The following is a 15909-nucleotide window of genomic DNA, read 5'->3' as shown; positions in this document are numbered from 1 at the left end:
TCCCTGTCGTGAAAACTACAAAATTTTTAGGCCTCACCTTAGATTCCAAATTTAATTTTCTCCCCCACATTAAGGAACTTAAGAAGAAATGCCAAAAGTCATTAAACATACTAAGAGTACTCAGCGATACGGACTGGGGAGCTGACAGAGATACCTTGCTGCTGCTCTATCGGAGTCTAATTCGATCCAAGCTAGACTACGGATCCATAATATATGGAGCAGCAAGGAAGTCGTACCTAAAAATACTGGAACCAATACAAAATGCTGCCCTGCGTCTCTGTCTCGGCGCGTTTCGTACATCACCTATCCCAAGTTTCCATGTGGAGGCTGGAGAACTCCCCATGGATATAAGAATGAAAAAGCTTGCAATGCAGTATATAGTCAAGCTAAAATCCAACCCCACGAACCCTGCTTTTGACTCCATATTTAACCCCACAGAGGTAGAATTATACAATCGAAGGCCTAACGTCATACAACCGTTGGGCCTTCGAATGAGAGAACCCATCCAAAATTTAACCCCACCCATTGACCAAATCTCTAAAATAGAAACCCCTCAGAATCCTCCTTGGCTAATGAATAAACCCAAATTAAATTTATCCCTCCTTAATTTCAAAAAAGAAAATACAGACCCAAGCATACTACAAGTCCACTTTAGGGAACTGCAGGAGAGCTACGGAGATTGTGGCACCATCTACACAGACGGATCCAAAATGGAGGGAAAGGTCGCGTGTGCCTGCTCCTTTCGGAACAAAACAATCTCCCGTAGACTCCCCGATGGCTGCTCCATCTTTACGGCCGAATTGCACGCAATGTTGCTTGCACTTATGGCCGTAAAAGCATCAGAAAGGAGTAAATTTATAATCTGCTCCGACTCCAAATCTGCATTGCAAGCTTTGGGGCGGATGAAGACTGACATCCCATTGGTACATAAGAGCCTGAAGCTGTTGGACCAAATAACAGCCGACCGTAGGGATGTCACCTTCATCTGGGTCCCCTCCCATGTTGGCATTGAGGGAAACGAAGCCGCAGACAGAGAAGCAAAGAGAGCCCTAAATCATGCTGTGTCAGGAACCCAAATTCCCTACTCGGACCTGAGACAAAGTATTGCCTCTGCCACCTATCGAGAGTGGCAGAATCGATGGGAGGCTGAGACTCACAGTAAACTCAGGCAGATTGTGGCGGATGTCAGGTGGCTGCCCACATCTAAGGGTCTGACAAGGCGTGGTAGCACAACCATGTCCAGACTTAGGATTGGCCACACCTACATCATGCACTCTTTTGTACTGAAGAGAGAGGAGCCCCCACTTTGCGAGTACTGTGACTCTCGCCTCACCGTGGAACATATCCTCGTTGATTGCCCCAGATACCAGGATGTCAGGGCGAAACATTTTAGAGCCACTAATCTAAAAACACTATTTAATAATGTCGACCCTGGGAAGGTACTGGGCTTTATGCGGGAAGTGGGGCTATCTACGAAGATCTGATTTCTGAATTTGTGAACATGCACTATTTACATTAGATTTTTACCAAATATTTAAATTTTTACTACCTTTACTATTTTAACTGTGAATAGACCTTAATTTTAATTATATGACTGTATAGAATCTGGCCCTTGTTGTTTAGAGAGAGAGTAGTCCTTAAGGGACTGCAGGCACGACATGGCCTAAATTGTGCCGATGTGCCTCAAATCAACAAAATCAAATCAAAAATCAAATCGAAGCCGCAGACAGAGAAGCAAAGAGAGCCCTAAATCATGCGGTGTCAGGAACCCAAATTCCCTACTCGGACCTGAGACAAAGTATTGCCTCTGCCACCTATCGAGAGTGGCAGAACCGATGGGAGGCTGAGACTCACAGTAAACTCAGGCAGATTGTGGCGGATGTCAGGTGGCGGCCCACACCTAAGGGTCTGACAAGGCGTGGTAGCACAACCATGTCCAGACTTAGGATTGGCCACACCTACATCACGCACTCTTTTGTACTGAAGAGAGAGGAGCCCCCACTTTGCCAGTACTGTGACTCTCGCCTCACCGTGGAACATATCCTCGTTGATTGCCCCAGATACCAGGATGTCAGGGCGAAACATTTTAGAGCCACTAATCTAAAAACACTATTTAATAATGTCGACCCTGGGAAGGTACTGGGCTTTATTCGGGAAGTGGGGCTATCTACGAAGATCTGATTTCTGAATTTGTGAACATGCACTATTTACATTAGATTTTTACCAAATATTTAAATTTTTACTACCTTTACTATTTTAACTGTGAATAGACCTTGATTTTAATTATATTACTGTATAGAATCTGGCCCTTGTTGTTTAGAGAGAGAGTGGTCCTTGAGGGACTGCAGGCACGACATGGCCTAAATTGTGCCGATGTGCCTCAAATCAACAAATCAAATCAAATCAACCAAATATTTAAATTTTTACTACCTTTACTATTTTAAGTGTGAATAGACCTTGATTTTAATGATATGACTGTATAGAATCTGGCCCTTGTTGTTTAGAGAGAGAGGGATCCTTAGGGGACTGCAGGCACGACATGGCCTAAATTGTGCCGATGTGCCTCAAATCAAAAATCAAATCAAACCAAATCAGTATAAGGTGTTATCAATTTCCTATTGTTTGGATAATAAGGATGTACATTTTTCTGTTTTACAGTTCATAAAATCCAGCGAGCAGTGTAATGGAGACAGACACAAAAACATTTAAGATTCCTTGGTGCAGAACAAAATATTACGAGAACTGTGTATTTCCTTATCACCTTTATCAACTATGTAATAATAGGGTCTATCCCAACACAGAATGTCACAATAAAAGACATTCTACATTTCTAGCATTTGTTAAAAGTGCTATGTTTTCAAAACTATATGCTGCAGAGGAAGTTGACAAACCAGATGAAACTGTTCCTGTAAATAATGTAACAATTCCCACACTAGTGCTAGAGAGAATAGCCAGAGAGTACATAGAAAAAGAATCAGGAATGGATAGAATTAATATGCTTTTTAGTAAAAAGTAAGTTCATTTGACCATTTTTTTTTCTCTTGCTAAACATTGAAAGCATTTTAAGGAGTTAGTAAAAAAAAAAAAAAGTAAAAGTTCCCCTTATAGGGAAGGTAATGTAAAGGTCATCTTTTTCTGTGGCTCATGGTTAATGAGGGTGTCATGTGGCCGCACAACGACCAACATCCTTTAAATTTCTTCAACTAATGTCAGGTAACCATTAAAGCTGGGTGGAATCAGAGGCGCCCTAAAAGATCCCTATCCCAGAATTCAAACATGGGACTCCTGATTCGGAAGCTATGCACTTTACCACTTAGCCGATTCATAAAAATCTGGAAATTTGAGATCCCGTTCTTCATCAGAATTTGAACTGGAGGCCCCTTGGTTTAGAAGCTAAGCACTCGATCATCACACCCCACTAATTATTTGAATTAAAATTTCTTTAAACTGTTATGAAATTAAAATTTCTTGAACATTACACTTCTTTGTCCAATACCTTATAGCCCACTATGTTTTTATTTATAAAATCAAATGTATCCTGATAACATTTTTGATGCACTCTATATGTCATGGTTAGATTTAAAATTCTTGTTTATGTTTCTTTGTTTTTTACCAGTCATAAAGGTGAGGAGTCAGAACAGCTTCGTATGTTGAAGTTTACAATTATCCAAATATTTTGTGTCAGTTTCTTTATGAAGTATGTTCCAGAGTGGAAGCTAGCCAAAGATGATTTTATAAGGGAAAACAGAGCAACAGTTTTTAGAACTCGCATACAAGCAATGGTATGTTGACTAAAAAAAAACAGTTTTTTTATTTCAAATCAAAATATTGAAGATTTACATAATAGGAATTTGTATTCAGGTTAAGACATGTTTTCTTTGAGATGAAAGTTCAAGTCACTAAAGGACACAAGTGTAGTTGTGATGACTTCCTAATTGTAATGAACCACAAAACATCTAAGTAACAATCTGGAAGAGCTTTATTTTATAGTAATTATAATCACATCCTACACCAATAGACCAAGCCGCTCTAATGTCCTTTTGCATTCCTAACCTCACTTTACCATGACATACACAGACACTCACCAATATCCTTTCACAACAATAGTGCTCTCAGAAATTTCTTTCAAAAGGAACAAGCTCTTTCAAACCTATATATTTTTATTTTCTATATTTCTCCAAACGGCTGCAGTCTATATAGAAAGCATAAAAAAAAAATCACAAAAATTTCTTGTTTTTAAATCAATTTTTTTTTCTTTTTCCCTAAATCAATTTTTTTTTCTTTTTCCCTAAATCTATTTATTTTTATATCATTTCCACTTCCTTTTAGAAGTGGTCTAAATAAAAGCAAACCAATCCTATTAATATTAATGATCCTATTTGTTTTATTTTTTTTGAGAAAGAGAGAGTGAGCAAGTAATGGTACTTTGTCAAAAAAAAACAACATTTCATTCTAATTGCATTGAAAGGATAAATCTATTGTTATTTCGCTACATTCAAATGGGGTCAAATAAACAATTACAATTAAAACTGAATTGATATTGCTTTTTATTTAGAGAACAAAATACCGAGATAATGTAGAAAGAGGAATAGGAATGTGTAAGAAGGACCAACTTTTTGTTGTTTTGGGGAAGGGGAAGGGGAACGCGGATAAGTCAAAGTGCTACTAAAATTAACAGGCCCAAAATATGTGAGCGTGTATGTGTCGGGGTGCATTATTAAGCAGAGTTTCCAAATTAAGTCAAAGTTTATTAGGATGCACAGGTAAAAAAAAAATGTGTTCCAGAGAGTGAAAAAGAGAGAGCGGGCCCTGAAATTTCATGATAACAGTTACACTTATTCACGAGCTAAAAAAAAGTGTGTTCAGTTGATCGTTACTACTTGACCCATTGAATTTTTGAAAAAAAGAGAGGGGGGGGTGTTCAGGAAAGAGAGAGAGGGACATAAAATTATATTGTAAGAGTTACACTAATTCACTGGCTACAAAAGTAAGTTAGGTTAATGGTAAAAATGAGATCCGTTTATTTAAATTTAGAAAAAAAAAAAAGAAGGTGTTCAAGCCATAATAAAGTCTGGAAACAAAGCAATGGGCATAGCTGGTGTGTTCTGCTAGTATAATAATGAATTTAAAAGTTAAAAACACACATTTTTTATTTCTTTGATATGTTTTCTATTAAGTATTTGGATATTGTCAGAATTTTTAAAATATTCATAATGCTTTTTAAAAATAAATTTAAACAAAAATATAGTTTAGTTAAATATGTGCCTATTTCTTGATCTGTATAGTGACATATGTGAGTTACACACAAAAACTGGGTTTCTGTTCAGGGTTTTTGCATGAGTGGATTTTGAATATAATAATCCACACTGAAATGGAGTTTGATGATGATACAATAACTGCTTGTGTAAGACTTTATGACTTGTGTGTTCCACTTTAAAAGAAAATCCCTCAGCCTTAATTTTAAACATCAACTCACAATTAATCTAATTGTTTAATAAATTCCAATGTTGTCCCTTTTTCTTGCCAGATATAAATATTTGCCAAACCCTGGACAAGTATATCAGAAAATGTATTCTTTATTTTTGTATTATTTTTTCTTAAGCAAGTCCTTGATTTATTTGCATTTAGAATTGTACATTCAAGTTCCCTGTCCAATAATTTTGTTTTTGTTTCTGTACTCCATGCAGAGATTAATGCAAGACCAAGTGTCACTGAGAGCCTGCAAAGCTGGGGCCATTTTTTCTGTGAAAGTCACAAGTTTTTCTGCATTTTTGTTGTAAGTTGGTTGAAAAGGGGAAGTAACAAACTTTCCAATAATTTTTTTCTCTCTTCTTTTTAAATATAATTCAAATCACTTTTTTTATTTATATTCTGCTGTTGATTATCATTCAGAGAGTTCTGGGTATTTTCATCTATGTTTTGTTACAACTGAAAAATAATATCAGTAGACATTGGTATTTTGTTTTTAATAATGGGGAAAATTATTGGTGCTATGTCAGTGATTCCCTTAATGACTTGTCCATGTATTCAGCTATTTTTATAATGAGACAGTGTCTTTCGGTTGATTATTTAGAAAGAGTGCAGTGCTTTAAGTGGATATGACGGCTGGATTGTAACCTACACATTTTGATAGGCCTATTTATGGACAATAAAGCTGTTGAGGTTTAATGTGTCTTTGCATCATCCAGGCTTATCATTGGTAACAGTTTAATACTCAACAACTTAGTCTGTGTCATCATGACAGAAGTCACAGCCATATCTGCATAGCCCCATGAAATACTGCACATGTTCTTCATTTGGAATGCAATGCATTTTTCAAAATATTATGTTTATTTCTATTTTTTTCTTGTTTTTATTGATCTTTTCCGCTGTGACTAATGTCAAAGTAATTCAAAACACAGACGAAAGGCCAAACAATCGATAAAGTCAACTGAATATACTGTATATCAAACAAGTTTAATAACAATAAAAGGAGCCATCAAATGTCAACTAACGTTTATAAAATTCTACTTATTTCCATGTTGTCTTGAAAGTATTTCTGTTTATGTCAACTTATATTTTGTTCTGTCTCTAAAACTCTCTCCTTGTTTACTTCTATGTCATTGTCACTACGTCAAAACTCCCCCTATTTCCGTAACAAATAATTAATTCCTGTAAATTCCTTGTATATACTCAGTGCTCACTTATCATAGTAAATACTCAGTGCTCACTTATCAACAGAAAATAAAGTTTATTAACCTTCTTAAGACGACTCAGCCAATCTATCTAATTTAATTTAATAGGTCAAATCAACGATGGTATCGTCAATTATGAGAGAAAGTGTTAAATTTAGTTCAGATGTTTGTTAGGGAGACAAATAAATATGCTGCCAACTTTCTTTCCAACACACAACTTAAAAGAAGATCCCTGTATCATAAATGGGTGGCTGTCACTGTGGCCAAAATGAAGGCGTTTATTTGCATGATTCTCAATATGGGCCTGATAAGAAAGCCAACCATCAAATCCTACTGGAGTACATCTAGCTCTCAAATAACATCCTGGTTTCCCCAGGTCATGAGTAGGGATAGGTTTGAGCTCATCCTGAAATTTTTTCATGTGGTGGACAGAACACACTTGCCTAGACCAGGACAGGACGGCTACGACCTATGTGCACGGTTTGACCCTCTCGTTGAACATGCTAACCAAGTTTCAAGGCATTACTACTGTGACAAGTCAAAAGCTTGCTGTCAGGGTCACTCAAATTTATCACAGCATTAATTATTATTATTCATTATTTATTTATTTTATTTTAGTTATTTCCCCGTCCTATCCCCACTTTCTTCACCAGCCCACTTTTACCTCTTCGAGCTAGACTTGGTCCGCCACCTTGGCGTCCTTTCATTTATCTTCCCTTGACCGGGGTAAAGATAAACACAGTCTCTTTGATCCTACCGGCCGTATGTCTGACGGGCGCAGTTGAAGTCACCCACCTTCTCCCACATCTCTCTTTGATCTAGGAGATAACGCGAACCAACACGCCCATTGACCTTTCCAAGGTGCGACTCCCACCTCAAGTCAAATTCACCCACGTGTAGGATAATTCTTAGCCTAGGACATTTCCTGTTTCCGCCCGTCTTTTCCAGGCCTATATATAAGGTAAATTAAATCAAGCCAGACTCTCTCATTTCTCATTCTATCGGAGCAATCGAGTCTGGACTATATCATTTATTCTTACTCCTAGAGGAATACCTGGTGGTAAGCCGAACTTAATCACAAGTTCCACTTAATTACTTTTGTGTATATTTCTCACTGGATTTTATCATGCGTATTTTATTATTTCATTTATATTTAATTAGTGCATTGTGTATTTCTCACTGGCGTAAGTAGAAAACATAAACATGTCCTATGTATTTATTTATGTATTGCATTAATCTATTAATGCTACGTTGCTCAATTGATCGTTGATGCAACCATGTATTTATTTGTACATCTTATTTTATTTCCTCTATCTCGGCTGACCGCCTTGATAATTTTGCTAGTGCACTAATACTGCACTTAGAGAAGATATATGAGTTATCTCCCCTGTAGTCATTCTACTTTGATGAGAGTTGCGCCCCTTGAATGAACACCCTCTCTATTCAAGCACGCTCCATTGTTCTCGGCTGACAGTCGTATGTAAACAAACCGTCATGGTTGCTGACCACCACCCATTCCCCCCCTTTTTTTTTTCTCTTCCAACTTGTGTTGTTTATTTGAGATTATTATTTCCCCTTTTTATGTACATTTTTATATTGCTACTATCAGACATCTATTTTCCGATTCCATCATCTCCCCATTGTGCTCTAAAGCAATATCACCAATCTGACGAATGCACCTCAGTCGAGGGCATCAATAAGATGCATGAGAGACATGTCCTAACTTTTCTTTATGTATCCGCAGCCTCCCTCAGGTGTCTGCCTGTGTGCTTAGTGCTATTCAGCACTGCACTTGCCGATTTATCGGATCACTTGTCTATTTGCTATTGAGTATCATCTACTGCCAACGTGGATCTACTCATCTCTACTACTTGGCGCTATCGGCCTTGCCCGCCTATTCGACAGCCCACCTGTCAACTTATTAGGTGCGACGTCCCTATAGACCCAGATCTGTGCGAGACGTCATAGCTACGCCAACCCTCTGCAACTCACTGGACATATCCTGCTCATTACGCTGCTCACGGCAGATCAGCTCTGCCCTCAGTAACCTTGTGCCCACGGTAGCCGACCACCCGCCCTACTGTGCCCACTACAGATATCAGAACTTTGGATTGAGACTCCACAAGAACTGAATCACCGGCTATCGGATCCGCTAGAGCGCCACCTCCAGCTGAAGAACCTCAAGCCAGGACACAACAAGCTGCGACACGACAGGACAACCAGCTAAGTTCAGAAGACAAAGTGACATACTCTCTTATTAAGTGCAAGAGTGATGATCAAAATTAGTATCAATTAGAGATAGATGCAAACCCTCCCCCTTTTTATTCTTTTACGTAAATATTTATGTAAATAAATATTCTTCATTTTTAACTTTGTATCTTTCTTTTATTGCTTGTTTCGTTGCGTGCCTGCTCCCGATTTATATGCTGACGGGTTGTTGTGTGATAGCTTTAAAAATAATCATCCCCTAGACATTAAACGCGCCAGACACACATCACCTTCCCCAACCTGTCACAACTACAAACCCCATAGAGAGATATGCATTGATGAAAGTCTGATAGGTACTAAAGGCAAGACTCAGATGATTCAGTATCTCCCTAATAAACATCACCATAAATGGGGAATAAATCTTAATATGCTTTGCGATTCAGTGACAGCCTATCTCCTTGGATTTTCTTGTCTATAAGGGAAAGCGAGATACCATCAATTATCAGGCAAACAATAAAAGAGGACTAGCCCACAAAGTTGTCATGCGATTGCTGAGATTGGGCTCATATTTGAGGAGGGGATACCACCTTTTTGTGGACAATTTTTTTACAAGTATGCCACTTATCCGTGAATTGGCTGACCAACGTACCCATTTAACAGGACCTGTTCGGCGCAACAGATAGGAACTCCCTCAAGGTCTAAAAGCTAAAATGAAACCTAGTGAAATCATAACATACAGGCAAGGGGAGAAACTGGCAACAGCATTTACAGAAAAAAAAATCTCAGAAAAACTGTGTACTGCTCTTGTCTACAAGACATAAAGCTGAAACGAGGGATGTTCCAGTTCGAAGAAGAGGTTTACCACAAGGAGGAGATGCACCACAGACATACCAGTGACAGTTTTAGATTATAATAAGCACATGGGTGGAGTGGATCAGACTGACATGATGCTTTATTTTTATTTAGATGAGAGAAGGACCATCAAATACTGGAAGAAAGTAACTTTCAACACACCAGTGACAGTTTTAGATTATAATAAGCACATGGGTGGAGTGGATCAGACTGACATGATGCTTTATTTTTATTTAGATGAGAGAAGGACCATTCAAATACTGGAAGAAAGTAACGTTCAACATTCTGTCATGTATGCTGCTCAGCGCCTACATTTTGTGCAAGGAGCATGCAACCGGCAAAGTTATTAACAGATATGATTTTAATACTTCTGTCATTGAAGCCTTTGTCCAAGAACACATAAGCAAGAAAAATGGCCCTGAAGCTGCCACAGGAGCTAGGATATGCCCCATTCCCAACAATGGTGAAAAAGACTGCTCAGAAAAATACCTGGGGGGAGGAAAAGAAGTAGAACTATGTGCCAGAAGTGTCTGAAGGGTCTCCATGGGCCTTGTTTCCCCAAACACAAGTGTTAAGACTTATTCAAGCCTAAAACCTCTTAAAAATTCATAATTTTTGTTATTCTTTTCTGTTTAAAAAAAAAAATTGTTCACAAATTATGCAAATTAGATGAGCTAATTTAAATAAATGTAAATATTTTAGTTCGACTCTTTCAGATTGTATTAGTTCATTCATTTCTGTTCAATAATATATATATATATATATATAGTTTTATGTATGTAAAGTAATTAGTTTAATTGTTATTAGTTTTTTTGTAAGAGAAGTGTTAAGGCTGGAAATAGTGCTCTGTCTTTTAGGCACAAGACATGCTAAAAGTCTCCGTCTTAAGAGGTTTAAGATAAAACTTGAAGCTCACAATAAGTAGATCATATTTTGTTCTAGTTCTTTTTATATTTTGATATCTATTCAACTATCATGACTTGAATGGCACCCAGAAAAGAAATGCTTTTCTACTAAGCCATCAGTGTTCTTTTCTTTTACTTCTAAATACTTTGAAAGGGCTTCGTCATTAAATTTTAATTATTTTTTTATGCTTAGTTAATAACAAAAATATGTTGATTTTTTTTCCTTGAAAATCTAGAATGATTTCTCAATTAATAGCTGTCTATAGAAATAAAACTTCTGTGATAGAATATACAGTGGCTGCTGGTAAGTTGCTTTTTTTTCTCAATGTCATGCCTTTAACTCTACTGCTGTCATGCATCCAACTCTTCTGCTGTCATGCATTCAACTCTTCTACTGTCATGCATTCAACTCAACTGCTGTTTATATTGTTAATAAATCTTTGAACCACTATTAAGGAATTTTGTGTGTGTGTGAATGGGACAATAAGTGGATCATATTCCATGCATAAACTTGTTTATAAACATCAAGAAAGGAATTAAAATCAGACAGTAAAGATTTGAGAGTGTAATGGAAGTCCAACTGATAAATATTAAGACTGCTACCAGAATCTCTCTGTCTAGCTCTGGGTGGACATATTCAAACATTTGTTACATAGTCACAAAATGTTTATGGAGTCTCTTTTTTTCTGTTTTCAAAAAGATAAAGCAAGAGTGTAACATTTTCTAACCTAATGGGTCCACATGTTGTTATGTGTGCACTAGCCAGGATCAAAAGAAGTCACTTGCATGTTTGGTTTATTTTATATTGAATGTGTTTCACACATTTGTAATATTGAAAATCACGTTATTGACAGTTTAAACTTGTTATTTGACATGAGTTGTTATTCTTCTTATCATGCATATTACTATTCTTTGTCACAAAAGTATTAGCTTTTAACTTTTTGTTCTTGCTGACTGTAATTCAGACTATGTGACTATTTGTTTGCCTTTATTTCACCTTGATCAACTTAGACACTTGGTAATAGAATAGAAACAAATACATTTTCTTCAAAGTGTCATGGTTCACCTGAGACTTGTGGTTTTATACATTCAGCATTATCTTTTTTTGCAGGTATAACTGGAGGTTTGTATCGTATCAATATGGGCTTGAAAGGTCTTGTATCTGGCACAATCATAGGAGCCAGCTTAGGGTAGGTTGAGGCTTCATTCTATATTCAACATCAGTTTGGGGATTATTTAATTTTGTTATGTGTAAAGAATATCTTTTTATGCATTAGCATTAGTATTCATTCATAATTAAAATTTGCATATTTGTCACCATACCATATTATATTTCTTTACAATATTTATCTTATTCTCAATGTTAGCAAAAACATGTTTATATCATGCTAGTTCTTGAGGGGATTACCATGTACAAAGAGGTTACAAACTTGTCCATTGTCATGTGACATAAAAGTTTATATTACTTGGATTTCATCCTGTTGGCAAACACTGGTTCTAGTAGAAACAACTGGAATAAAGGCTATGTCTTCTAACTATGAGGTTTAATCAACTTTGCACACATTCAACTGAAATAGTGACTTGAATATAGTAATACAGAATTTAGGTACAAATGTACAGAATCTCTTTAATATTCTTTGTCCTTGACAGTTGTTTTGTTTTTTCAATTATTTTTTTTCCTCAATTTATTTATTGATAAGTTTCAGACATTCCTTCAGAAATTTAGATGACATCCTACCCCAAACTTACTGAAGGACAGCATCTTCTTTTTTTTTGTAGTACTGTCTGTATTATATAAGATAAGATAAGTAGATGGCAGGATTGAAACCATCATGATGACAGTCCAAAGTACATACCATATATAAACTCTGGACACATACAAGAAACTTGTTGAGCCTAGCACAAGTTGGGACATATATATATGATGGGAAAAGAGTTTGCTTTCCTAGTTTACATTAGAAGCTTCTGACATTGTGAGAATAAAGTGTCACGTCTGACACTCATAATGTTGTTGTTTTTAAAACCAATTTTTTCTTGCTATTTAATTTTTGAAAAATATATTTTGAAAATATTTTGTTTAGATTTATGACATTGAAACTGAACTATAAAAAATATTGACTTACTTCTTCATTTAAAAAATATTTAAAAAAATAAAGATATGTAAGTTATTTTATTTATTTTTTCTTTCTGTTATGTTCACAGTTCTATAGCAGGATGCTTTGCATGGGTTGTATTTAGTGCATTTAATAAGACACAGGATCAGCTCCATCTGCAGGAAATTATTTCCAAAATTGAAGTAGAAAGGTTTGTCAATAAATTACACAATAGATCTCTGTAGAGTAATTAGAGTGTCTCTGTTATAAGAAAATTAATGACTTTTGTGAAGGTGTCTCTGTTATAAGAAAATTAATGACTTTTGTGAAGGTGTGTGCCTTCAGCTTCATTGATTGCCTATAAGTTGAATATTGACTTTGTAGGACAAATTTCTTGTGTTTCTTTATTGTTACAATTTGATGTAACTAGATCAATGTTTCTAGGGACCCACCACCAAAGCAAAAATCACGCTTTTTTTAAAATTTCTTAACATTTTTAAAGTTATATGTGTTTTTCACCCTACAATATCTTAAAGTATAAATATCCAATTGCAGTAAAAATGGTACCTTTGGAAAGGTTATATTAAGCCCTTTAAGAATATATACAACATTTTTTCGTTTAAAAAATATAGAAAAAATATCCCTTAAGCGTAACATCACCGCACCGAATAATCGTGCTAACGGCTGTAATCATTTTATACCTTGTTTGTTTATTCGTAAAATGGGGCGTAAGTGAACAAATGAATATTTCTTTAAAACGTGTATTTTATAGAAAAATGAACGAGCTTTACAATGGTACCAATAACTAATTGATTAACATTGTTTTTATTTAAATAAATTTTAAAAATCAAAAAAAAAAGTTTGAATTGCTTTATGATAAAGACAGGTACTTGTTTAGTAAATGTCACCATTGAAAAGCTTTTCCATTTTTCTTTAAGAGTGTGTAAATTTTATTTTAAAAGCAAGCGTTGACATGCTATCCATTTTTAACTGAATAAGACGCATAAAATAGCGATTTCGCCAGTGTGCGTAGTCTGCTAGAATGAGTGAAAATGCTCCTTAGCAATACGAGTCGTTATAGAAAAATGCTTTTTATTAAATTTACAATGAATAATTTGTAAGAAAAATGTTTGAGATGAGTGAATAAGATTTTAAACATTATATATTTATTGTTATTTCGTGTTCTTTTATTCTAAATTTAAAAAAAATGATATCGCTACGTTAATGAAATGTTAATGTGTAACAAATCTGTCAGTATTTTTTGTTTCTAAGGGGTCATGTCTTCAAAAGTAAACCCAATTTTTTATAAACTATTATGTAAAAGTAATTGATACACCTTAAAGAGGAGGATTTACAGTTCATAAAAAAACTGTTTCATCATGTTTAATTAATAATTATAAGTGTTATAAATGTATAGAAAGTTACCACATATTGGCTTTATTCGTTGCTAATATCAACAAAATGTGGCATATTGCGCATCTATCAAAATCTAGAGTAGATCTGATGCTGGTCTTTTAACTAGATCTAGATCTATATTACATATACAAAATTGTTAAAATATAAGACTAAATTATATCTTTTGACATCATAAGATGAAGATAAAGTCTAAAACTAGTCTAGACGTCTAGATCTAGGCCTATATCTCGAGTTCTAGGGCTAGGTACTTAGTCTTAGATCTTGAATCTAGAGTTTTGACTAATAGAGTCTAGTCCTAGATCTAGATCTTGCTCTAGACTCTAGACTAGTCTTCTTATCTTATCTTATATAATACAGACGTTACTTCAAAAAAGAAGATGATTACGTCCTACGCGTCATGCATTTAGTCATGCATATTAACCAATGACTTAAATTCTGCCAAGTCACTGGTTTTCCTGGCTAGCTCAGGCAACCCATTCCATGCTCTAATAGCACTAGGGAAGAAGGAGTATTTGTACAAATTTGTCCTAGCATATGGGACGAGGAATGTGCCTTTATCTTTGTGTCTTTCAGAGTATTTTATTAAATTTTGTTTTTGTATTTGAAGATTATGGTTCAGTGTTTTATGTATGATTGCTACTTTACTTTTGAGCCTTCTGTCCTGAAGGCTTTCTAAATTTAGTGATTTTACTAAAGGTGTTACTCTAGTCAAATGTGAATATTCGTTTGTTATGAATCTCACTGCTTTATTTTGTGTCTGTTCCAGTTTCTTAATGTTTTCTTGAGTTGTGGGGTCCCAAACGGAGGATGCATATTCTATTCTAACCAAGGTTAAATAACATTTTAGTTTTATGTTCTTATTTGATTTATAGAAATTTCTTTTAATAAATCCTAATGCTTTGTTTGATTTTTTTGTAGTTTCATCTATATGTGGATTCCATGACAGTTTTTCATTTATTATAACACCTAGGTATTTTGCGTTTTTAGTCTGTGTTATTGGTTTGCCATGAATAAGATAAGTGGAATTAATTTGTTTTAGTTTTTTTGTTACTCTTAACAACTGACATTTTTCTGGGTGGAAAGACATGCTCCAATTTGATTCCCATTTCTGTAATTCATCTAATTCTCTTTGTAAAATATCTGTGTCTTGTGTTGTTTTTATTGTTCTATATATTATGCAATCGTCTGCAAATAATCTGACTTTTGTTCCTGAAGTAATGCAATTTGGTAAATCATTTATGTAAATTAAAAATAGTAGTGGACCCACAACTGTTCCTTGAGGTACACCTGAGTTTACTGTTATCGGTGTTGATTTAGAGCCATTTATTATTACAGTTTGTTCTCTCCCTATCAGAAATGCAGTGGACCATTAATGCCGAAATATTTTAATTTTTTAAGCAAACTATGGTGGTGAACTTTGTCAAAAGCCTTAGAAAAATCTAGTAAGATAGCATCTATTTGTTCACTATTATCTAAACCTTTTGAAAAATCATCAATTAGTCCTATTAGTTGTGTTTCACATGAACTATATTTCCTAAAGCAATGTTGGTATGGTGTGAGGACATTACGTTTGTCTAAGTGGTTTATGATGTTGCTATATATTATGTGTTCTAGGATTTTACATGTGATGCTGGTAAGTGATACTGGTCTGTAGTTTCCTGGGTCAGATTTTTCTCCTTTTTTAAATAGGGGGGTGACATTAGCTTCTTTCCAGTCCTTTGGTACTCTGCCCTGGTTAAGTGAAGCCTGAAAGAGTATTTT

General features: G+C 35.3%; 1 protein-coding gene across 5 annotated transcripts in view; it reads left to right on the top strand.

Annotated features, from left to right (window-relative positions):
• Window positions 1–15909, top strand: part of LOC106072205 (RPII140-upstream gene protein-like) — a 33160-nt gene that overhangs the window by 15101 nt on the left and 2150 nt on the right. For 4 of the 5 annotated variants that reach the window (XM_056026912.1, XM_056026911.1, XM_056026914.1 and 1 more), the window contains exons 2-7: window positions 2659–3012; window positions 3617–3782; window positions 5688–5776; window positions 10876–10943; window positions 11751–11829; window positions 12842–12943. In XM_056026912.1, the coding sequence (XP_055882887.1) occupies window positions 2684–3012; window positions 3617–3782; window positions 5688–5776; window positions 10876–10943; window positions 11751–11829; window positions 12842–12943 (833 nt within the window). In that variant the 5' untranslated portion in view covers window positions 2659–2683. Of the gene's footprint in view, window positions 1–2658; window positions 3013–3616; window positions 3783–5687; window positions 5777–10875; window positions 10944–11750; window positions 11830–12841; window positions 12944–14914; window positions 14979–15909 lie in introns of all 5 variants that reach the window. The other variant, XM_056026915.1, reaches the window with a different exon arrangement.

Source organism: Biomphalaria glabrata, chromosome 4, assembly GCF_947242115.1.
Source record: "Biomphalaria glabrata chromosome 4, xgBioGlab47.1, whole genome shotgun sequence".
Classification (NCBI taxonomy): domain Eukaryota; kingdom Metazoa; phylum Mollusca; class Gastropoda; family Planorbidae; genus Biomphalaria; species Biomphalaria glabrata.
This window is presented reverse-complemented; position numbering and strand designations above follow the sequence as displayed.